Below are 27,761 nucleotides of genomic sequence, written 5' to 3'. Positions count from 1 at the left end.
TTAAATTGTTAAATAACATTTTTATTTTTGAAATAAATAAATAAATACATTTTGACGATTGTTTATAAATTATAACATTCAGTTATTTGTAGTGAGCTCTAATATTACAAATCAGTGTCGTAGCTAGGAGAAGGTGCTAATAATCCTTAATTAAGGGGGGTACACGGAACTAACGAGTATCTAGATTTACATCGAATTGAAGGTACACGCATAAAATAACATAAACAAAAAAAATATGCATTTGTAATGGCGAGTAATAAATAAATTTTAATTCCCATTTACATTATATACCTAATGATTTTATCTCGAATAAACATAAAATAAATAAAATCAAATCAAATCACGTACAATGAAAACTTCATAGATTGTAATGTAAACGAGATGAAAATATAATGAATACCAATCCCAAATAGAATTCCTGACTACGGCACTGTTATACAAATAAAAAAATATAAAGAACAAAACTATATTACGATTGTACGTACATAAAATACATTTAAACGTTCGTTAATACCGAACTTGACTAAAACAGTGTACGTCATTACCATTATAATTAACATACACTGAATACTAATACAGTACAGTATTATACAATATATTATTATTTATTTATAAACTATCAGTTTATCAGCTGAAATTGTTACCACGAGGACGCAAACATTTACGTGGAAATATAAATGAGGAATTTTTATCACTAGTTCTGAGTTCTCACGTGTTATAAGACACGTGATCTTATAAAACATAATTTATTTTTTTAATTTTTAGATTTACCTTGTATAATTTTAAAATTATTGTTACAGCCGCGTTACCGTATTATTTCAAAAGCCGAACAAACGATGCGTATAATATATTATAACTTATTGGTCGCGAATTTTAGTTCAAATGGTTTTACCGACGTCATAACTCATAAGATCTATGTATAATGCTATCACGATGTCCGGGCGGTCAGCCGCGGTGCACCGCCCGCGGTAGCTTGTATATGCCGAACGTGACCAGGTTGGCGACCGGCTTGGACAGCTCCATGTTGATCTCCAACATTTTCCGCTTGCCCACCGTCACCGTCCGCTTGCTGAACGTGTAGTAGTCGTTGGTCAGCGGGTAGCTGTTCGTGTCCAGCGTGCTGGGTATGGGCAGCGTGCCGAGGTCCGGCGACCGGGCGGCGATCGTGATGCCGGTGATGGTCACCAGGTCCTTGGGCGGGTCGTAGTACACGACGGCGCCGCCGTATTGGGCAGCGGCCCCGTTGCCCGGCTTGTACGTGGTCAGCCCGCACGTCTCGATGTGCGCGTCCACGTAGCCGCTGAACGTCCGGGTGCCGGAGTACGCGAACAAGTTGTAGTCCGTCGTGTCGTTGTTGTTCTCGTTCCGCCAGCGCACCGTCATCGCGCACTCGAACCCGTCGTGCTCGTACTCGAATGACGTGGACAGCGTGTCGTCCCGTTGCTCGGCGTCCGGGTCCGCGGACCGCATGGTCGCCACGTGGAAGTACTTGAAGCTGCTGTCCGCGAAATACCTGTTCAGTGGGCGGCGTTGGTTGACATGGGTGATAATAACATAATATAACGTACACGGACAGGACATCCGTCTACACTTTTCCCCTTCAACCATAATCGTACCCTTCCACCGTTCGACATGTCTGTACGTGTAATAACGCACACAACACACATCCAACCTTTTGGTTTGGCCGAAAAGGGAACGGTACGGTTTTGGTCGAAAACGGTTACGCCGCACAGTATACAAGCGGTATATACCCGTACCTATGTGTGGTCGAAGAGCCACTACTCAAGTCGGGATAGCACTTACACGCAGGTACGTCGTCTGTCGTCTCTAAAAGCTTAGCACTGTGCACGAAATCTCCGGGTAGACGCCGGTTAGTGGGACCGACACGACGATCGCGATGACGGCCAATTCGAAAATACGAGAAAAGCGCTTCGACAGGACGACAGATGAACTCGGCTTTACGCGTCGTCTTCGTGTTCACACACCGAGTAAACCGAAATATAATCGAAAAATATTCAACTTTACTCCACCGCGAGATAGGTTGTCAATAGGTGGTCGTTAATGATTAGTGAAATCGTTTTTTCTAAACGATACTATTTCATTTAACGAATAACATGAGAAAATTCTGAAAATTAACGATATCGTTCACGATCTTTAATACGCTCGGCGAATACGGCGACGGCGTTAAAAGTCGGGTTCACTGGTATAATATGATTAATATGTCGTGTGTGTGCCGTGTGGCCGCTTTTACTAACCGGATTTCGTTTGGCAGTTGTCATCGCGATGTGATTCATAAACCACGACATACCAGAAAATTTCCAGAATTGAGCTGAACTCGACCTTCAACGATGGACGAGGTATAAAATCGGTGGAATAGTACCTTTATGTAGTTACCATATTATATTATAATGGTTATATGCGGTTGGGAGTTCAAAAATATTAAACTAATTAATTAATATCAATAATCAATTCCCGCTGGCATTAAAATTCTACATTCGATAAAACTGAATTCAATTAATTTTCGAAATATTATTGTAACCTATTGTTTTTTTTTGTATATTATGATCGTAGTATATTATTATATGATATCACCAATGTCGAGGATACCATAATTGAAATAACATATAACCACTTTGGTAACTAGTATGCTCTTTGACCACACTTAAATACAATGCGTGTCCTATCCATGTAAATAATATGATCTGTGTTGGTCGCGGTCGACCGACACACTATTAATTATGAATTCATTTCATACGGTATTATATATTTATATATCATCAATTTTCATTCATAGCGTGTGTGGGTAATGGGTATCGTTAAGGGTGTCGGATCTGGCTTTGTCGAGAATCGAAAAATCAGGCGATTTCAAGTATAGTACTATAATATTGTTGGCGTTTCAGTATTAAAAATTTAATAAAAAAACGAATTTATAGGAAAAATAATCACATTTAATCATAGAATAGTCGAGTCTTGAGAATTTTTTTGTATTGGTGAAAGAACAAATTTATTTAAGTTGCACTGGAATTTGAGTTTTAAATGTTAACTTAAGATGATAACAGTAAAAAAATATATTTTATAATATTTAAACATATTTCGTGATTATTTAGTTACTATAATTTCTGAAAATTATGATTTTAAAATCTGACATTATGCAACTTGTATAAAGTTTTTGTATTTCAAATAAAAATATTATTTAAAAAAAAAAATAGTATGACAGTTGTTGTATACTAGAACGGGTTAACTCCAACACCCTTAATAGAAGCTAGTTTAATATCGAATAACATGGACTTAAGTATTGTATTATTTCTATATACCTATCAGTGGTTATCTCTTCAAAATTTGGATTATATTGTGCATAACGCATTTTTATTATTTACATTTATACAGGCTACAATATAAACAATATTGTAGATGAGTACGTTTTAATATTTAATAAATAGATTTTAATCCAAATTGTCTAATCAATAAATTGTATTTAAGATCATACACCTATATATTTTGTAAAAACCGTTTCACCCGAAAAATAACCACTTAACTTACAGTCGATAAATAACCAGTTCATGAAATTTTTAATTTTCATAATATTTTCTTAATCGTAAAGTTTAAATTGTTTTTATAAATTTTTTTTATAACCTTAAAGTATAACAAAAAAATTTAAAAACACTGCGACAGAAAAATAAATTGTCTACTGTATTGTGTATAAATTTGAATTTTATCTTGTGGGAAACCGTTTTATTTTTATATAATCTCTTAATTATTCTACAACCAAAAACTGTATTAAGATTTGAATTAATATTTAAACATATTTTAAGTTGTAAATTTAAATAATTTTTTCAATATTGCATTAAAGTTGCCTATATTAAACCCCTTAAGAAACTAATGTGTGATTTCCTCATAAATAGAAAACAAATATGTATTTATTTCACTACATATATTTAACTAAATTTTTATAATTTATTATGCATATTTAATATATTTTTATAAAAAAAAATATATGTGTATATAATATAATATAGGGAATGATATTAATTATTTTTGGTTTCCCTAATTTCCCAAACAAGTCCCGACACACGCCATATTGACTGAAATACGTATTGTTTTCGAAGTATAAACATATTTTATTTTATAGATGTGTGTAATCAAACTGACCTGAAATCACTGGGCCGATTTTTATTTGATGGGGATTTTTCTTTACCATAAGGTAAGACTAGGTTATCCGACAAAAATGTCTGATAGTTACTATCAATCGAACATTTCTTCGATTGTATTTCACAGTTGTTGTACTGTCTTTTCAACACCCTTGACAGTATTATGTGAGTGCCAGGTCGGTCAGGCATGAACATGACTAAAGGTCCCTCTCGACCAGCGTAAATACCGCTACCTCCTCCGCCCATTGATGGAGCGTTATAACTAGCTGCTATGAGATTCACATCATTGGTATATGCCCAGCCAGCTTGCACTGAATCGGCTAAAACATTATAAATCGTCTAATATTATGAAATTATGAATATAGGCACTTACTTACTTAAAACAATATTTTATTGTAATTATAAGTTATAAGACGTATTTATAACTATTTGTTATTATTTTTAGAAAATTTGTACCCCGCATAATGAAGTGAATTTGGCTGCCCCTTTGGGCCCAAGGGTAGGATAAAACCCATTGAAAAATAATAAAATATGAAAATAAAAATAAGCATATTAACATTTTTCAATTGTCTGTTTTTTTTATTATTGTTTTAAAAATTAGAATCAAAAATGGATAATGTTATATTTTTCAGTATTTTTACTTAAGTATTTGAAATTTAGTATAAACACTAGATCGTTAATTATTTCATACTTGTGATTGCTCAAGACAACAGTGTAACGAGTTAATGATCACAACTGTCCAGTAAAAAGTAAAAAAAAAATCGTAAAAATGTGATAATAATCTTATTAATAATACTTCGAAATATTGAAAATAATTTTAAGATAAAAATTTAAAAATGAATAGCTTAATTTAATATGGTTATTGACAATTAAAATCAAAAACTTACACTGATGACATAATACAAGACTTTAGAGTTTAGTATATATAAAATTATTTTAAAAAATATGACTTTTTCCCTAAAACCCAATATTGTTTATACTAACATATACAATATATTATAAATTGCATCGACACGAATAACTTACACTGTATAAATAAGGTCATTTAGTACTTCGTACAGAGTTAAGACATGTTTAAGGTCAACAATGAATGATGGAAGGCTTAATGGACTATGCATGATAATCGTTTATAGGGGACAGATGAAAATAAACAGACTGAATTCATTGAAAATGTTATAAATGAATTTTGTTTTAAAAAAAGAAATAGGAAATTTATGTTTTCATATTATTGAGCTTAGATACTTATCTTACTAGATTCAGTTACTAAAATGAAAAATATGTATGCTAATGACAATTCAGAAGTATTTTGTATTATAAACATATTACAAAGAAAATAAGCACAATACTATTGAAAACTATTATTGAATAATTTTAATTCATAGGTTTTAAAACATATTATGATATATTGTGAGACAATTATGTAAAAATGAAATAAAATATGAATAACTATAATTCTACCTATCTAGGTATTCAGTAAGTGTATCGCTTAGTATTGTCATAATACATTGTTTGTATTGTATTTTTTAATAAAAAACAGGATATGGTAATACTGTAACAGTATAATATAACCACCAATTATATATTCTAACCTGTAAGTAGAGGAATTTCTGAAAACCAAGCTGTTGAAAATATAATATCTTTAACGCCTGTTTCACGAATAAGGCGAGCTGCAGGATCTTGAAATAATATATCAAAACATATGAACATTCCAAATCTCACTCCGAAATCGGTGTCGAACGTACATAATTCTGATGAGCGAGTATGATTAAATCCTAATTCTCCAAATAAGTTAAATTTTCTATATCTGAAAAAAAAAACAAAAAATTACCCAATAAAAATTAAAGTTACATTAAATTATAGTAAAAATTACATAATATTGTAATATTTATTACCTAGCTACGATTTTTCCTTCTCTATTAAATACCACATTTGTATTATAATAATTGGCTAAATCTTCAGGACACGAACCGTCTTCTTCTATTTTGCAATATTCTATTTCTGGTAAATTTACTACCACATACATATGATGGAGTCTAGCCGCACATGATAGTTTATTCAACACCTACGAATAAATGTATTATAAAGCGTATAATTATATAAATTATATCAACAATGAGTGTTTTTTTTTGTACTTGTATGGCTACAATATATTACTACCTAAAGATACTTACCGTGCTGCAATATTGAGTGAAACATGGAATGGTGTTACTTTCCGGAGAAGGAATCTCTGTTAAAAATTTTCTGATTTCTTTTCGATCGTCGGGTAAAGTAACTCCAGTTAAACCAGCTTCCGGAAAAACCAATATATCAACATCCTGTATCATAATACAATAATTATAATTCTATAAAATCATTATAATTAAAATAATTATAAATAATAATCATAACTATAATTTATGGTAGATTATATGTTTTGTCAAATGATTATAATTCAATGGAATAGTCGGTAAATTTTGTATAATATATGAGATGTATTTTGGTCTAAATAAATAACTTACCTAAGTATTCTATGCATAAAGATATGTAAATAAATTTTGTTTTATTATCGTTATACAATAACGTTTTTTACGTTTTTTTTATGCATGATATTATAAAAGTACCAATTAAAGTACATTAAATACAATACATTAATTTAACGCTCCACAGTAAATAAATAAATAAATAAATATTAGTAATACATATGAATACAATTTTATTCAAATGTTTTTTTTTTACAAATTAATTATTAATTTTAAAATACGATTATTCAAATACCTTAATCATAATTGAAAAATTTTTGTATAAACGCTTATTCAAATAATTATTAAAATAAAAATGTTTATGATTTTAGAAAATATTATAACATATTTTGAATTTAAATTTAAAATTATTGCCACTTTGATCATATTATTAATGATTAGCTTTTATTTTATTTTCTACATACACTTAATGTTTTACTTACATATTGACTAGCATGATGAATAATATCCTCATAAATTGGTAAATTGTTTTGCATTGACTGTAAAGGATTGGAACCCAAGTTGGGGTAGTACTCGACGACAGCCGCAATGTAATATGGGCTGTCATATCCTTTGCTTTTAGTCGTTTCATTTCCGCTAACCATTAGTGTCAGCTTTAAAAATTAACATAAAAATTATTACAAATAAGTACAATTAAAAAATATGTTATGGGGCATATAATATTGCTTATTATAATCACAAAATTATTTTCTTGATTTTCCTGTATAAAGCTATCAAATATTTAATAGGTACAAAATATTTATTTCGTCTATATTTTATATTTATTTATTTGTTTGTTTTGATTAATTTGAAGTTGAGACACTGTGTATAAAATACACGTGCACATTTAACAAGTAGCAGGTGAATTTGATACCTACCTAATAAAGAAATATAATCTTTACAATATACAAGTCTATATTATGTTAAATTATAGTAGTTATAATTTATGATTTCTCTGCATTCGAAAGGACCATACTCTGCCAATTATGATCATTTTTTTACTACCAGATGAACGGGTACCAAAATTCAGCGTGTGTGTTTACGAATAAGTAGAGATAAAAACTAGTGAGAAACGAGAATGTACCTATAATGATAGTTTAAAATTTAGCGAAACAATAGACATTTTGGAACGTTATTATGATGGATATTTGTTAAAAACGGGCAACGTGAAGCGGTTCTCAAACATCATTAACACATTTTCTAAACGAACACTGCGTAAATTATCAAAGAAATAAGTCGACATTAAAAATGCATTAATACATAATCAACATCTTAGTATATGTAAAAGCAGCATTAGCATTAAGATTTATGAATAACTGAAAAATAAATATCGTCGCATCATCAATCTTAATATTTCATCAAAAGTCAAAAGATCTTTAAGAAGAAAAAAAATTTGATTTGTAAAGACATGTATTTGTTGATAACAGAAAAATATTTTAACTTATTTAATTATTCGAGGAGATCATTGCGATACATTTACATGCGAGGAATGGAGGCTGCAGGTTAGGTCATGTTATCAATACTGTCTCAACGGCGATTATATTAATTGGTGGTATAATGCATATATATGTATATTATATATCTCAGGGTTTGGCAGTTATCAGTTACATGTATCAAATTTATGTAACTAAGTCCCATATATAACTTGTAATTAGTTACGTAAATTCTTGGTAATTTTAAAATGCGACTGGTTATAATTTTTACAGTAATTTTAAATATATTTTTGTTTTGATTAATAAAAATTGAAATACTTATTTTATAAAGTGTACATCGTTAAGTAAGATGGACAATTGGGTACTTCACTCTGCTGTACAATAGATATCGAGTGGATCACTTTGATGGATGTGTTAAATTTTAATTCAAATATTATAATATAATATTGAACATGAAAAAAAATTCTGTAGATTAAATTAATTTTTGTCGAAAACATTACATTTGAAAATGTCACTGTGCGTATAAAATAAAATAACATACGTAAAAATATCTGCCCCTAGAATGATATTATTGAACTTTAACAAAACAAAGGATACAATTATTGATAGTTAAAATATGCAATTTCGTTTAAATTTTAGCATAAAATGTCTATAAAAAAATAAATATACTTATAATTTTTTTGGTTTTAGTATGAATTGTTTATTAGTTACGTATAAGAAATTTTTCATTACATTTTTAAGCTTTAACTATCTATAGAAATTGAATTATACATTTTGAACTGCAAAACAATTTTGTTCGAATTTTATCAAAACTTGAACATTAATGCTTAAGAAAAAATAAAAGAAATAATAATAAATAACATTTTTATAAATTTCCAAAGTTTCAGTGTCTAGTGTGTACGATTATTTGTTTTCGAGTTATATCTTAACATCAAAATAGTTTTTTTTCAAAAACTGATTTGCGTAAAAATGCTCAGTTTTCTGTAATTTATTTTCGTTTTTATTTGTTATTTTGGAATATACTGGAAATCTTTAATTTTGAGTTTAGAATATTACATTTTAAATTAGCTGAAATCGCTCCCAATATTGAAAACTGAAGAAATTTTTTCAACTACTTATCGCATATATATATATATACTCGTATACATAAAAACGCACATTATTATAAAAAAAAATACATTAATCATTCCGTTCAAAATCTAAAATAAAACTTTTCTCAACCAAAAATTTAAATACCTTGACAAAGAAAAATATGAGTAGGTAATTTGAATTAATGATGTGAATTATGCATGAGTACTAAATACTATACACTTACCACGCTTATTAATGTAATGAATAGTAAAGTCAAAATCATAATGTAGTTGGATAATAATTTGATAATTATATTTTTGAGTCTAAAAAAAATTAATTTCAAGTTAATATTATTCTTCATCGTCAAAACTATATTTTATTTATACCTAAATTATTAAGTGTGAGTTATTGATTGAATGTAAGAAATAATTAATCAAACCATAAATTATAATGTTTGGTAAAACTTGAGATTAGATAATCAATACATCTATAATTAATCTTTTTATCAATATGTTATTTTTATATTATGTTTAACAGTTCATCTTTAATACTTATCAATTTATATTAAACCTACTTACTAATATCAATACAAATTATAGATAATTAAAAACAATAGCTGTGTACATAATACGGTCAATGGTAATACTTTTTTAATTTCGCATTTGTTGTGTTTACGTATAGGTACTCAAAAAGCATATAGTTAGACTTATAAAATTTAAGTATGGTTTAAAATATATTTACAACACTTTTAATCATTATGTACATAAATTTATAATGTACCTTAATACAAGAAATAATTAAACAATATATTGTTCTACAAATTGAATTTTATTTTATTTTACAAGCTGCAAAATAAGACATTGTATTTTAAATATCATATTATATTCATCTAATCGTTAGGTGATATCATAATCTATAATTTATGTAATTTACTATATGTTTAAGACAAACAAATAAATTATAGTTTTATCAGATGCTGATCACAGTTTGCTTAAAATGTTAAATCAAAGAAATTATAATTAATTTAGTTTATTTTTTTTTATAAAATATATTTTATTATAATATATAAATAAAACGTTTAAATAAATTCGATGACTGCTTAACATAATCGTATTTATAAAATGAATACTATTAATTAATATTTATTTAAAATAATTGTACCGTTTTTTTTAGATCAATTTCCTAGTATTAAATAGTATTTGCACATCAACGATGAATTAGGTACATAATTACATTTCAATTTTAAAACATATAGAAACACAAATTAATGTAATTTATAAAAAAAAGTTACTACCATGACTCTGTAAACATGTTTAAAGTAATAAATAAATTATAATATTACAAACAGGTATCCAAATGAATATTATTTTATATGCGTAATGATTATAATTTAAGTTGAACTTTGTGTTATGTACGTTTCTTATACTTAAAATAACCGATAACTGATAAAAATAGTTATATACTTATGTACATAGGTATGTACCTACTTATTACTTAAACACCTACATATGGCTACATAGACACCTATAGGATTATGCGATTATGTGTAACTGTGTATAATATGTGATATATTTTTTTTGTAATAACTCAAAGTAAACAAATAAAATTATTGTCAATAATATTCAAATGCTAAATAATATATTAGATCGCAAATACGTTTATCTACGACACGAGAAAAAGGCAGCTGCAGCTTATGTTTATCTATAAGATGATTTAATACTGCACACATATGCAGTCCAAAATATAATAAACAACTTGTTTACAGATAGGCAGGACATTACACGTGTTTTGTTGCTATCTGACATTTGTAATTAAAAACAATTTTACATTGAAATGTAATGTATACAAGTTGAAATACCTAGAAATTGGAAGTAGGTACATGCATCTTAATCCCAAAAGTTAACCTTAAATTATGTTCAAATTGAAACGAAAAAAAAATTGATTAAAGTGTAAAGTTACATTTAGTTATGATGTACCTTGTTACAGTAGAATCTACTGAGTTGATAATGAATATTTTTAATAAAAATATTAAAACCGTAATAAAATAAAAAAAATAATAAGTGCATGAGTTACATATTCTTAGATAATTGAGTCAGAATAAAGTACGTATGGACATTTTAAAACTTAAAAAAAAACTTGCTATGAACTTGCTCTGCTGTAGATTACCTCGTCATTGAGTATTGAATCGCGGCGAAGGATGCGTTAAGAATGTTTTTCCCAATTATTAAGAAAATTAATGAGAATTATTTACATTTGACCTCCTAAAGTACAAAGTATAAACTAGATCCAATTTAATACTAGAAACCTTCAAATTGAAGATTGATGTATTTTTCCTACTATAAAAATCGTTTTCTGCAGGCAAAAGAAGAATGAAAACACACAAAATCTAAAAAAGTCCTATTCTAATATTTTTTTCACGGTTATTTTATATTATTATTACTTTTATTAACGATTTTCGGTCGGTTTATGGTTACCCCAAAACGATATAATGTTAATAGGGCCCCATTATGCTACGGATCGTAACGCACCCGTTGTGACGGCTGGTTGCAGGTTGCAGGAGCCCGGTATACGTTTTTGTGTAAATATGATTCACACTGCCACCAAAAATTATGATGATTCACAATTAGTCTTGCTTAGGTCCCGATTCGGTTACGACCCATCAAAAATGTACGTAGAAAATGATATGTAAGTTACATAAATTACGTCCAATAAACATATATTTTCTTTTAATAAAAAAAATTAATAAAATCGTTAGAGAAAAGTTTGTTATTTTTCGTTTAAATAATATCTAATTTCATTAAAATTTGAACTTAAATTGTCTATAACAATGTATTAAGTTTTCAAGAATGTTGACTTAAGAACCTTAATAAATTGAAAAGCGTTAGGTAGCCATCATCATTAAATGTTATACTTTTAAATTTAAAAAAAAATGAATATTTTCGTTCCTTTGACAAATTATGTAAGAAAATTAACACACTTATTATGCATTTTTGATATTTTTAAATTAAAACTACTTTTGAGAAACTGTTTCTTATATTTCCAAGCTTTTCTTATCCAAAAAATATGAAGTTATCAACATTATGAAAAAGAAGGAGAGATCGATGAATCTAAACGGGTTTTAAAATTATGTCATTATTAAACAATTATTTTTTTTATACTGGTTAAAAATCTAAAATACGTTATTTGAATTCATTGAAATATTTTAATTTGATATAAATAACATTATTACTGTGATAATCTTACCTCAGTTGTTAAGTATAACTAGATTTTAGAAGTGTGGAAATTGATCGGTGTTTTGTCAACAAGAGCAGACAGATCTTTGAAATATATATGAGGCATATGTTAATTATAAATTATAAATAATGTTAACCTAACCTAACATATTTCTCTCCTTGATTCAAGTTGATACTAACGCTTATAGAAATTTAATACTTAGCTCATATTATACTTTATACAACTAGCTATAATCACAGTTCAATAAAAATAAATTAACCACTAATAAGACTGTTATTGTTTATTTAAAGTTGTATATTTATATGTAATTTATTGTAGTGGGAGAGCTATCGTTCTAAATAATATTACGTGTTGTGGTGAATGAAATATGCTAATGAAAAAAAACTAGAAGTAGTGAGAAGTGTGAGTGGAGTCAACATAACATGTTTCACTTGCGGAAGATAAACAGAGTAAACCTTGGCGTCCTCAACGTAAAATCATAAAAGTTTATTAAAAAAAATGAAAATTTGATGTAACCAGAAAATTATATATAGGCGCATAATGGTGAATGTATGATATTTAACTTTGTTGACATTGAATATTTAATCTATAGCCATTACTTATACTTTATATTACATGTTATATTACAAAATTTGTGTTAATAAAATTAAGTATAGTAAACTACATAGCAAAATTTTATAAAATATTAATAACTATTATCAATTTTTATTATATTATTGTAGTATTGATATTCGTTGTTTTATGTTAAATTAAGTTACCTTAGAAAAAAGTTAAGTATTTCAGAACGAAATTCGGTACTTTTACTACTACATCATACATGGCTATGTGTGACACTATATATTGTAACTACAAACTAGCATATAAAATACAAAAACGTTAACATCATAGCGTAACAATAAAGATAATTTGGAGATGATAAGTAAAAAACCCATACCTAGACCTAGAATATATTATTTCGTTACTTGGCACAAAAATGGCCTTCGATAAATTACTTCCTAAAATAAAACTACAAACTCTTAAAAAGATATATTATACTAAAGTATTACCTATATAATATAAATAATAATTATTTGCTCTAAAATACAAGTTGACAGTAAAACTAAATATGCCTAGATGTACGAATTATTAAAGAAATTGTATTTTGATATTAATGTTAATGTTTTAAAATGTATGATAAATAACCTTGAAAGTAAAAATAGCTGACGAATTATTTATTGTTTAAAAATGTGAGTACAATAAATTCTAGTTCAAAAATATAATTTTATCTTAAAATTAAGCTTAGGTTCATATTAAGTGAAAATCGTTAATTTTAATTATAAAAATTAATAATGAATTATATTAAATTCTGTACAGCTAAATATCTAATAAACAATTACGAATCAACGGGTTTTACGAATTTAAAATGATAACTTATAATCAATCACATCTACTGACTAGTATTTTCGAAGTTTGCTGATTATTTTATTCGTGTTAATGATTTTTACACTTATGATTTACTATGCTCCTCTATTTTTTATTCTAATAATTTATTCAAATTTTGATTTTCGGAATTTTTAAGCATGCTGTAACATTTTTTTAAATAATTTTTTTTTTGTACCATTTAAGGAGTGTTCTGCGATAATACTAACTATTTTTTCCAACGAGATTAACTCTTTTTCAAGCACATGATTATTTTGACAATTCTGATGTAATGAAGTTAAAATTCGAAGGATAAATTTCTAAGTTCTTTAAGTTTGTATACTAAAGATAATAGGTTCATGATAGAATTTTTGAAAGATGTAAGGGCTATGATTCAAATAATAATAGAAATTAATTATGTAACATTTTATAATTATAAAAATTGTCAAATTGTCTGCGTACTATTTAATAATACTTTTAATCTATAGTTTTATAAAATTATTTTTAAGGATAGTTAGTATGTTATACATTTTAATAATCGATAACTCAATAACATAAGAAATTAATCATTCAAATTTCGATTCATATAAACATTATTGATTTAAAAAAAATATCTGCCTAACGATTTATAGAAAGTAAAATAGGTTGGTTTTTATTTGGAAAAAATAAGTTTTCACCGCACACAATTAGTGAATGGTGGAAACAGTCTAAACTCGTATTTAAAAATATGATTCTTAAATAAATCTTAAAATTGTAAGATTTTAAATCTAAATCACTGCAAAAGGAAAAATAGAGATGAACATTTTTAGGAAATTAATCTATGTAAGTACATAAATGTATTTTAATAATTTAAGTACATGATGTAAAAATATATAATTATTGTTCTAAACAGTAGTACCTACCTACAAAAGGAAATAATAATAATTTGAATAATTTTTTAGAAACCAGTTATGATGTACTTATTAGCAACTTATATTGTTTTTTACTGCTAGTATATTTATGAAATATATATACCTATATAAAATTACTTTTAAACTGCGACAGAAAATTAAAAATTTAAATATTACACAACGTTTAATATAGAAAAATGGGTGTTATATGAATGTATAAAATGCATTATTTAAATTTAATATATTAGTATTCTTTTAACACGTGTTATATAATATATCAAAATAAATTTAATACGATATGTAAACGAAGTGAGCTACTATATATATATAGCATATAGCATATATCCATAATATGTGAATTAATTTTTAATTGAATTGTATTATGTTTTATTATGACTGATTGGGTAACCTATTATTATTATACTTTAATTTTTTTGTTTCATTATTTTATAAGTAGTTTAATAGTATAATCATTATAAACAGCTTTATTAAATACAATATTATTAAGCATTAATACTTATTACTCATTACGTGAGTTGCCAATTAGACACAATATTGTTTAGTGCTTGAAGATAATTTTTTCATTTATTCAATTTCTAAATCCGCGCCTGACTATTAGGTAGGAAGTTAGTTTAATATCGACCATGAAATTTAGAATTTACATATCTCATCCACTGAAAAGTATCAAAAACATTAAGTATATTTGATTTATTTTTTTAGTATCATTGTACCAATAAATACTTATATTAATAAAAAATATAAAAATAAAAATACTTTTATCAATTATTAATTTCAACTATACTAGGCAGTAGGTAAATATGTACAATATTAGTAATGGCGTGAATTTTTATTTAAACGTAGGCATTTATTGAATACAGATTTCTGATTAAAAATTAACATGTTTTATAACGCCTTGAATGATATAAATCGTATATAGTTTGAAATAAATGTATTTTTGTAAATATTTTAACAATATAACTTAAAAGTACACATTTTGTTAAATATTTCGTAATTTAGATTCAATTAAATATATCGATTTTTCAATTATATTAGTTTTTGTATTTGTTATCACCTTTTGTATCAGTAAAAAAGTTTCAATTTTCAACTTTGGGTGTGATGGTTTCTGAAAACTGATCAGATTTAGTTGGTACTTTGGGAAGTCAAAAGTTTGAATTCCAATTTCTTTAAACAATCGGGAAGACACAATTTACAGAAAAACCGGAATACCTATTTACTCAAAACCAAAATTCAACTAAATCGATTTTGTATTTTATAGCAATTCAAAAATTAATAAATAATAACCGTAAAAACTTGAAAGAAAAGAAACATAGATAAACAGATAAACCCAGTATTTATGTATGCATTATCTAAGTATACATGATATTATTAAAAAACATTTTACCTGATTTTGTGCTTTTTTTGACATTTGAAATTTTCTTTTTTTTAAGTTTTATTTTGATTTAAGTATAATCAAAAACCTTGAATATTTAATAAAACGTCCCACATGAGTTGTTCTTGCAACAATTTACTCGTAAAAAAGATCAAGAATAAATTTACAAAGGTTTTTAAATTTAATTTTTAACAAAATCGTGAAAATTACGAATATTTGCAAAATGTTTTTTTTTATAATGTATACAATTTGTTATTTTAAAACCAATAGGACTTGAAAATGTAATACAAGATTCTTCACAAAATATTTATTTTGTAGAATTAAAAAAAAATGTTTAGTGTTAAGCCACAAAACTTTTATGAATGTTTGAAATTAAAAATTTGACAAACAATTTTTATATTTGATTTCTCGAGCGATTTATGTTATTTTATTATTGTGCAAAAAATATTAATCGTAAAAATTTGAAACATACTAAAACATACTATAACTTATACTATCATTTTGTATACCTTATGGAATTAATGCTATTTATACCAGTATACCACGAATATATTAACATAATTTATAATAATATATTCTATTATGGTTATCATGGTTTGATAATAATTACATGATGGCAATAAGTTTAAAAAAATCTAATTTTCTAAAATTTAATATTTACAAAAATAATATTAATAGTATTAAAAATTATAAGTTATATTTTATTCATAATGATAATTGTAAACAAATGAATGATTGCAATTGCGTTGAAATAAAAGAATTATTAAAAATAAATAACCTAGGACTGGTCTATGATAATAAATTAAATTGTAAATACCATATTGAGTATTTAACCAGCTTAGTAAGGAAATGTTTTAACATAATTAAAACACTTAGAAAGTTAGATAGTTAGTTGGTATAATATCAGATGCTAACGTTTTAAGAACAGTATATGTTTATTTCTCACTTTAAATTATATTATTTCATATGGTATAAGTAGGTATATGGGGAGGTATTTTTAAAACTAACCTTACATCATTAAACACCACTATTTAATCCTCAATAAAATATATAATAAGCCATATTTCACTCCAACTATCGTAATATATAAAATGTTTAATGTTAATAATTTAGAAATACTTCATAGAAATTGTTTACTTTTATTATTATATAAATATAAACATTTTATTAATAAACTGGTATACAATTTCAGCACTTGATTAAACGACAAAAGTAATGTAAATTTGCCTATACGTAACAATAATTAATAAACAAAAATAACAAAAATTCGTATGATGTTACACTTAAATGCTGGTACTAATTTGTTCGCGTATTAAGAATATTAATATTGATTCATTCTCAACATTTTAGATGTACAAAAAAATGTTCAATTAATTCCCTATACATAAATAGCAGAAAAATTCAGTAATATATAGTTTACTTGTTAGTCGTTATTATTGTTTCTCTTTTTTTGTATATATATTTATAGTAATATCGAGACTCGCCCAACCTAAAATAAGTGTACCTACTTAGAGATTGGGTCAGAAAGTGCTTTGTTGAAATTCTTAATGTATATTAATGATTCTGAAATATTATTAGTAATATTTATTAATAAAATAATTCATTACAATATTATTGTTAAAAAATAGTTCAACCTCTAAATTCAATACATCTGTCACAATGACAAAGTATGTTCACTATACGAAATTTATTCACAAATTATTCTGCTGGTCATGTTTTAAGTCGGTTATAAATCATCGTTTAGAGTACGTCTTTATAAGCAAGATAAGAGTATAGAATAGATAACAACCATTTTTGATATCGTGGGTATAAGTCATAATGGTCACTCATAACATTTACTATTTAGTATAATATTATACAGTAATTATTAACCATGCTTTGACGTATGCGTATACTACACATTACGTAAATTATTATTTGCGTGGAACTTAAATAGTACAGATATTATTTAAACAGTTGATTTGGTATTTGTTCAAAAAAAATCACTGAAAAATACAAATATCATTTTTTGAATTTTTAATATCTATACTATAGTATAATTAAAAAAAAAATGTATTATAAAGGTCTAAAAAAAAATGTATTCTTTAAAAGTATTTAGACATTTTAGACTGTGTATTCGGTTTTCTTTGAAAATTCGTTAAAAGCAACTCGGTATAAATTATAGTTAAAAAAAAATTTTAATCGTCAACCAGGAAATGATACAAAACGTTCGCTTACCTTTTCGCCGGCTAGTTATCTTATATATTATTATAGTATTGTATTGTTATTATTATTTTTTGATTTTGATTTTTTATAGGCACTATCGCGGTCGAGTAGTGTACAGTAAGTATGACCGATGATTGTCGTTAAACGCACTCCGGATCGTACTGGCGTGTCTGGCGTGTGCGCGGGTCAATCGTCAGAATGTCCAAAAGAAAATGTAAGAAGAAATAATGGGGAAAAAAAAAAAACAAGAGTCTATCTCGGTATTATTATTGAGTCGTTCACCTTGATTGTTGATCAAACCAGGAAATTGTCGCGCGAGCGGATTGGAACGAGACGGTTTGCGCTCGTATATAATATAATACATACTATATATCTCTATAGTATATATTATAATAAATAATAATGTACACCAACGCTGTACGCACACACACACACACACACACACTAAACAGCAATAAAATAATAAAACGAATTATTAAATCATAATATTACACGGATATACCTACGCCTACGTGTATAATGTATAACGCGCGATCTATGCCTATATGAGTTCCATCTGTCTGCAATTAGGCGCTGATTTCGTCAGTTGCACTTGCACACACGAGCCTAAGAATATTATGATATTGTAATGGTGTTGTGTGCATCGTCATCATGACGATGACCCACTGCGGACGCCGCGTAATATTATAATAGTAATAACATCATCATCGCCGTGCGTTTATTATACAAACCGCCCGCGTTTCAGGCGATTCCGTTTAACCTTCGCGTCACGTGTTTTCTAGCGTATCATTTCCGATTTACACACATACACACGCGGGCGAGCGTTCGGCTACTATGTGCGCGCATTATTGTAATGCTTATTACTTACCGCCGCAGTATAGTTGTGCGGGAAAATCGCCTACAGTCACGGACTTCGCACACGTATTATTATTAAACAGCCATTATATTATTATTATTATTGTGCCGCGATTGAGACGCTACGAAACGGTGTTGCGAAAACCGCGCATCGCGTTAGCTGCCGATAATAATATTATTGTTATACTGTGCACTCGTCGTTGGTTTCGATTTGGTATACCGCACGTAGACGTCGGATCGTCGGATCGATAAACACACACCTACCTGTAATATTATACTTGGTATAATAGTTAGTATCCTAAGCGACGATCCGTTGTTCCTTGCGCACGTAAAATCGTATCGCATCTCGATACACATAACATCATTGCAGCATAATGCATTATACAGAATTACCATACTGTTATAGTATTGTAATAGTGTGGTATAATATCATACTACAGCAGGGCTGGGCAGTAATTCCAATACCACGTGTAATCGTATCTTGTATTTTAGTTACTTTTTCGCGGAGTAACTTGCGACGGTTACGAGAAACTTTAATATTATGAATATTATTTTAATATGAACTTAAAAATTTGTGTGCACATAATAATATGTCACCTGCATCATTGATGTTTTATTTGATGATCATTTTGAAAAACGTGTATTTATAAAAAGAAATTCAGTCTGTCAAATTTGATACACCATGTCTATTATCTATAGACTACAGTTAAATTTCATCATTTTTTTTTTAAATCACCAACCAAATTGTACATGAATACAACTGTTACATATAAATTAACTATTTTATAAACCCTATTTTTTTATAATTTGTAATTTTTAAATTATTTTGTGATTTAAATAATAAAATAATTTTTTTTAAAAGAATATTTGGTAGAATTCATATCTTTTATTACGTAACTCATATTTCGTATTTGATCACAATTTTTTGAAGTACCTTGTATAGAATTATTATATTAGAGGAACTAGTAGTTTATATCTAATTAAAATGTATTGAAAACTTGCTCAGTCCTACATATTAGTGTGATACTACTTCGACTTTAATTTGATTAAATTCCTTATTTCCGTATAATATATGTGTATGGCTGTAGTATATATATATATATATATATATTGTAACACTATATACTGTACTGTTTACGTCTATTTGTATTGTTATTGTTGTTGTTACTTATAGGCAATGTGTCCCTATCTGACAATTGAAATTATTATGTATATAATTGATATATGCGTAGGTGTGTTTTTCTATATTATTATGTTCACGCTTCTGATTATTGATTACCGGCTATAGCTAAAGTTGTTTTTGTTGTTGTGAATTTCTTGGATTTTATTAATTCAGTTACAGACCACACTGTTGTTATTCACCCCGGAAATCAAGAGAATAATACTTATAGCAGTTAGCGTTTATACGGAGTGATCCATCGCATCGATAAAAAATATTTATTATTTCAAAAAACTATTGTGATTTAGACGTATTTCGTCAAAATTCTAACTATGAACGATTGAAAAAAACTTAAAAAACATCTTGAATTACATTTTTTTAAATATTTTTCTATTGGCTAAAAAACAACTTACGAGAAACTTTAAATTAAATTTCTATAAGCTTTTTAACTCAGCGGAATTTTTCATAGACATTTATAAAAAAAAATTTAATTAAAAATGTCTAGAAATATCTCAAAAAGTCAAAATTGAAAATACCTATAAAGGTTTATTTAGTGTATAATGATTATATATAATATATTAATATAAACATTTTGTGAAAATATCAAAATCTATACAGATCTGTTTTTAGTAAAAAATTGGATATAGTTAGTACTTTTATTAGGATGTTAAATTAATATACTCGGTTTTTTTCAAAATTATCAAGAGAAATAAATAAACAAAGTGAGCAAATAGGTAACTTCTCTACTGTATATACCAATTGTACCTCGTCATTGAGTAAGTCACTATAGTGAATATGTTAAATTTGAATTCAATAGTAAAATGTTACTATATGGTTTTCGATATTAGTATATTACCATTGAAATAATTCATTTTATTATTACTAATAGGTTATTCCTTGGGCTGAATTAATTTTGACTCATACATAATAATCATAGTATTAACTGCATTAATTGTATTGTCAATTATTATAATATTATTTATTTATTATACCATATTATATAAATAATGAATGGCGTGAATAGTGAATACATACCATACCTAGGGTTCGTAGGTAATATTTAAAAAAAAATCTTAATATATTGAAAATGTCATTGTGTATAGTAAAATATGATGTGTAAAAGTTTATGTACCTATGAATATTATTTTTGAATTACCACTAAACAACTAGTTGTTATTCTTCGTTTAAATATATTTAGTTTTGTTAAAAGTTAAACTTCTAACATTCATAAAAATTGTGATTAGGTATGTATTTTCGATATTTTTAATTTTAGTAAATACAACTCACGAATAACTTTGTATTCAATTTTCGAGTTGTATCTAAAAACAAACATTTGAATATATTTGTATATACTCGTATAAAATAAAGAAAAAGTAAATTTGAAAATTTAAAGTATAGCAAGAAAACTTTACAATATTTATAAATTAGTACAAAAAGAGCCAGAATATTTTTAAAACCATGTCATATTTATTAAATGTTTATATGAGTATCAAATAAAAATGTACGAAGTCTCTATAATGAATTATTTTTGATTTTTGAACTACAAAAAAAAAAAAGAAAAAAATTAATTGATTTTGTTAAAAACTAGTTTTGCATAAAATTTTCTATTTTTTCAAAAAAGATTGTAAATTATAATTATTATAAATTATAAAGTATAAGATGTGTAAGTAATATAATTAAAAATTGTTTTCATATAACATTTCACGACGTCAATATAACCATACGTATCGGATATTTAGTAATATTAATTAGTAATTAATAACTATTAATGATACTAAATATAAAATAAATCATATATTTAAAGCAGTTAAACAATATATATATATTATAATAGGCAAATAGCAGGGTTTATTAGTTTATAGATACATTTAATGTGAACTGGTTTATCGTATGAATCATTGGAACCGTCCAAGGTTCGATCATTTTTGCACTAAATCCAGTTTAGCATGTTTTAAGTAGAAATAAAACGTTAAATTGGTTCAAACTTCCTGTGTCTTACCTCATTTATTACTTGTGTCTTCGGTATTTTTATTTCAGAATACGATCTCCTATCTAAAGAAATGGAGGTGGATACCATCTTCAACAGTCTCGAATCACGTGTGCTATTCAGGAAATGGATAACTTTTTTGACTGGCATCACCAACCAGTAGCGCATCAATTTACTGTCATACAGCTAGCTAAATGTAAAAAATATAAGTCTTATGAAAAAATGTATAAACTACTTATTAAACTTAAGAAAACATTGTGTATTGTTTGTTTTATATTAATTGTTAATAAACACATTCAAATATTGAATATTCAGTATATAATTAATGACTACGAATAAACATAAAACGAAGGTCACTAAAATGTTTTATTTTAGATTTTGAACCGAGCGATTAATATATTGGTTTACATACAATGATGTGGGTGTTTTTTCTTACTCGGTTTGAAAAATTGATGTAATTAGAACTTTCGAGTGGTCAAAAGTAAAAATTCCCGGTTAATTTAGGAGGGGGAGAAGCAATAAGTAACCGTTTTGCTATATAGTAGTATAGATGTCGATGATACCTACTGTACCTTTTTATTGATGCTTAGGTCACTCTATGTATATGTGTTAAATTTGAATTTATTAATAAATCATTCCATACAAAAAACAATTTTAAGCAGTCTTATTTTATACTACCAACTATATTTAACGATGTATGTTGCTATTAGTAGTACAGTAGGTTGTATTAATTGATGTCAAAACCATTGCATTTAAAAATATCACTGTTGCGATTATAAAATTTAAATAAATACGTTAAAAGTTTCAAGTACCTCGTGGACATTATTTTTTTATTAAAAAAAAAAAAAAATTACTAAAATGTATTCATTCATATGACGATTTTGTATTTCTTAGTTTTTTTGACTTCAGTATAAACTACTTATGAAAAACCTTATATAGAATTTTGAACCTTAAGTTAATTTTTATCGAAAAATGTATACATTTTGAACTACAACATGAATTGCAAATTTTCGAGATTTCGATGAATTTAGTCAATATTTGAATTTTAAATAATTATAAAAGAAGTCATACATTCATACATATCTATATATTTAATATTTTTAAACAGCTTTAATAATAACGTAAGAGGCACCTTTTGTTAAATTTTCAAACATTTTGACTCAGCGAAAATGATATCAAAATTTATAGAAAATAATTAAAAAGAGTTATAATATTTAGAAAATTATACAATGTGTTAGATAATATGAAAATTTCAATAAGGTATTTATAGTTATTTGTTTTTGAATTAAAACAAAAAAATAAAATCGATTTTGTTGACTAGGTACTAGTTATGCGTGAAAATTCTTATTTTTATCTAATTTCCTTAGTTATTTTGAATAGAATTGGTATTTTTTCATTTTTAACTAGAAATCACTTTCAGAGTTGAAAATGGAAGCATTTTACTGCTCAATAAAGTACAAACAACAAAACGCATTGTAAAATCAATATATTTATCACTTCGCTCAAAATCTAAAATTATATAATTCAACTATAGACAATATACATAATGTACAATTTTTAGTTTTTAATATAAATATTTATTGAATTTCAGTGTCTACTTTTTTACGTAACAATTATTGATTACATGATTGGTTATAACAATTAATTAATGTACTTCATTGATATTTTGAAAAAAAAATTGTACTGAAAACGAAATGAGAAATGTGTTCGTGACTGTCATGTTTATTAAATATGCAATATTGTGGTATAAAAAAAGTCCGGAAATATGAAAATGCAATGTACTTAGAGTTGTATTCAAGGTCTAAGTTGATATGTTTTAAATTTTTAAACTTTATAAAGTTACCGAAACCAGTAAAATCATGGTCAATGCTAATAAGTAAACAAGTGTGAATGGTATAGACATATAGGTATGGTAGATACATAGAATTTAGAATTATTTGATATGGCTCTAATCGTTATTTATTGTATTGCATGCAGTGTATGTATGTTATTTGCTGTATTTACCGGAAATATAATATCATCCGGAAATAATTTTAATAATTTTAAATCTGCTTAATAATTATGAATAATTTATACATGACGACATGTATTAAATAGCTATAATTATTTATAATTACCTATATCTAGATTAGTTTAATCTGTACATAATATTAAAAATCCACAATTACATCGAAATTACTATTTTGTTTTCTGTATTATCTAGTTTCTATGATATTATTATACATAAATAAATTATAAAATTTAAATAATAAATAGCTTTATTTACGTATTATTGAAAATATGGATAAATTTTTTTACAGATTATAAATAAGAGCGTTTAGAATCTTAATTATAACAAATAATTAATACATTGATTAATTCAAATTTGATTTGATTTACGTGTAGGTATTAGGTACACGTTTTAATAATAATTGTTATCTCGGGATCAATTTCACTATTCGTAAAATAATGTATTAATATTATTATCAAATGTAAACACATTTATGTTTATCGTTGTAATGATAAATTTTGTCACCAAACACGTTTGTTTACCTATATTATGAGGTACCCAACTAATATTTGTCAGTGATTACTGATTAATAATACTATATTGTTGTATGTTAAAATTATTAATGCTTAATATTTATCAACATTCAATTCATTTTATAACTAACTTATCATGTGGAAAATTAAATGTGTGAACTATTAGTTTATAAAATTTTACTTAGTTAGGTTAAAAATAGATACATTTTAAAAGTGATATAGAAATATAATATAAATTACAAATACAAGTTCATAATTCGAATAATCAAACACAACTTGTGCGCAGTTTCTGTGTACAATTAAGTGTAGCCATATAGGTAGTATATAAACAGTTATTTTTATACTAAAGAACAATCCAGTATAGCTAATAAATATATGTTTTTCTTTTTCCTATGTATAAGTTATTACAACAATCATAATCAAAATTATCGTTAAACTTTAATCGTGTTATGAATATGAATGTATAAACTGTCCCTAAGTTCCTAACAGGTTAGGTAATAATAATTATTACTTACCCATTCAGTCACCTCAAAAATCGTGTTTAAATAATTTACTCGTATGGGTAATCGAACCAAAATATTTTAAACTATTCATTAAGCACACACGATTTTAACTTGTATTTTTAATACTTAACAAATTAATATTTTACACACATTTTACTATAAATATTTATACTAGATTTGTACATTGTACTGAGATCATTATTGTTGTTAACATACATAGTCCGAATTAATTTAAAACTTTATACTAATGCCAGACTAAAAACGACGATTGTTATAGAACTTCGTCAATGTCAAGAGAAACGATATATATTTTTTTTTTTACATACAACATTATAATATAATATTTAATAATTTAATATTATGTATTATAATATTATTTACGTTGAGAACGGACAATCGGAATAACAGGCTGGTAGCTCGAACGCGACTAACCTAATCGTAGTCGCCAATGTGCCAATGACCTTGGTAAGTACACGAGAACACGAGATAGGACAAGTGAGATACAAACAAAAGGAAAACAGACATAGTTAAAAACTGGTATTCCTTCCTGTTATTTATTTTTATTTAAATTACCATATTCAATATTACTCACATATACAGCTGGCACGTACTGATCCATTAAAGCGCAGTATAAATTTAATGTAAAAGTAGAAGAAAGTAAAAAAAAAAAATCAAACCGAATAATATATGTATTATATTTCACGAAGAAAAATGATTAGAGTTTATTCTATAAAAAATATTGATATTCGGTAACTACATATTATAAATATATGCTTATGATTTAGGTATGTACCTATATCATTACTTATCAGCTATCAGTAATTATAGACTATAGTGTAGAAAAAAAGGCTCAATTGTATTATAAAAATGTACATGGATCGTCGTAGCGTAAACATCGTTTGTTTAAACTGCAAAGGTTACGTCCATTGCAAAATAGTAAAATTTACTTGGAAAAAAAAACATTTTGTAGATTCAGATTAGTTAGATATTTTTTTTTTGATTTTCTTTATTTAAGTAATTATTATGTTTTTGTCATCTATAATAAGTTTAAAATTTTTATTATTATTTAATAGGTTTTTAGAAGACATATCGACGACTATTTTTTCTTATAATTCCTAAAATACAAGTAAATAGAACTTTGAAAAATATTAAAAACTATAATAGTTTTCTGTGTTATTAATAATATAATTTATAAAAATTTGTTTTTATTTGAAAGTTTGAAACGATATGTAGGTAGATCACAACTTTCATTATCACAATAGTTAATAAAAAATAATAGTCAAGAATACTTTTGGTATTATTTTTTTTAATTATCACTTATCAGAATTAATAACCAAGAAACTGCCTCATTAATAAATGTCACAATTAATTACAATATTATGAACAATAAAAACAACATTAGCTATCACAATAGCTCGTAAAAAAAACAATAACAATAACGATAATCTTTTGTTTCGCCATTTGAACAAATAACTATTTGGATTAACAATTCTTTAAATAATGCAATAAACAAATTACAATTTAATGAATATAAAAATTAGTATATAATACAAGTATTATAATATTTTTAATCTCTAAACATAATTATAATTTTAGTCAGAAATAACTTAAGTAATATTTGTTTATTCTTAATTTTTAAGCAAATGTTCTGGTATAAAATAAGTTTTTATATTAGTCACAAAAAAATAATTAAAAAATAATATTTAGCTGCAATTATTTTTCAGTGTTAAAATAAATAGCATTGTGGACATTGTTTAAATCATAAAAAAAAGAATGATAGACTATTTCCATAGACATTTTTAATTGTTAAAAATCTAATCTTTTATTTTTTTTATTCTTCTTTTTTATGAGTATAGTTGTATAACCCTTCAAAGTTAACTTCACTTTGTTTACTGTTCCTTAGTAGAGGGAATAGGTACTCACCAATTGTCATATAATTTTAGTTTATAAATTATGTTTGTATGGTCCATACATTAATGTTTTTGTTTTTATATTACTTAATATAGCTTAGTGGATAATCAATTTTATATCCAGAGTGAATAGATTTACAATATTTTACTGAAGATAATAATGATTTAAATAAACTATGTGTTATTTATGTATGAAACAGCATAGGGTATTTTTTTTAGTGAAAGCGCTTTTGCATATAGATACACTCTGTATAGGTACATTATTTTATGCCTAATATTTTTCGCTAAATAATTGAATACGTACCGTCAACCGCCATTTGAGTGTACAGTTTAATTTTTGTACAATTGTGTCACCGGATAAAATTGATAAAATCAATAAACCGCTTGTTAATGTTGAAATGCGATTTTGGTACGTGCATTCATCACTAAATATGTAGTATAATATTAAGTTGGTTTTCTTTTGCTACTTCAATAACAAATTGTGTCATGTTATGTAATCTTTACTGGGTGCTGCACAGTATTTTTTTTTCTGTCTGATTCGATCTCATGAAAATAAT

General features: G+C 26.1%; 1 protein-coding gene across 9 annotated transcripts; it reads right to left on the bottom strand.

Annotated features, from left to right (window-relative positions):
• On the bottom strand, window positions 1-27,588 carry LOC113556039 (vanin-like protein 1). 9 transcript variants are annotated; one of them, XM_026960743.2, is made up of 8 exons: window positions 27,509-27,588; window positions 22,281-22,458; window positions 7,090-7,260; window positions 6,320-6,463; window positions 6,041-6,210; window positions 5,738-5,952; window positions 4,150-4,468; window positions 1-1,513 (listed from the first exon to the last, which is right to left on the bottom strand). In XM_026960743.2, exons 2-8 carry the CDS (start codon window positions 22,434-22,436, stop codon window positions 946-948), a joined length of 1,743 nt encoding a protein of 580 aa, XP_026816544.1. In that variant the 5' UTR covers window positions 22,437-22,458; window positions 27,509-27,588; the 3' UTR covers window positions 1-945. The 9 variants fall into 9 exon arrangements, with proteins under 9 accessions (XP_026816544.1, XP_026816545.1, XP_026816543.1 ...); XM_026960744.1 differs by lacking the exon at window positions 27,509-27,588 and adding an exon at window positions 25,887-25,905; XM_026960742.2 differs by lacking the exon at window positions 27,509-27,588 and adding an exon at window positions 25,307-25,638.
• Window positions 27,589-27,761: the final 173 nt, after the last annotated feature.

The sequence above is a fragment of the Rhopalosiphum maidis genome, chromosome 3 (genome assembly GCF_003676215.2).
Source record: "Rhopalosiphum maidis isolate BTI-1 chromosome 3, ASM367621v3, whole genome shotgun sequence".
In the NCBI taxonomy this organism is placed as follows: domain Eukaryota; kingdom Metazoa; phylum Arthropoda; class Insecta; order Hemiptera; family Aphididae; genus Rhopalosiphum; species Rhopalosiphum maidis.
The sequence above is the reverse complement of the archived record's forward strand: the minus strand, read 5'-3'. Positions and strand labels throughout refer to the sequence as shown.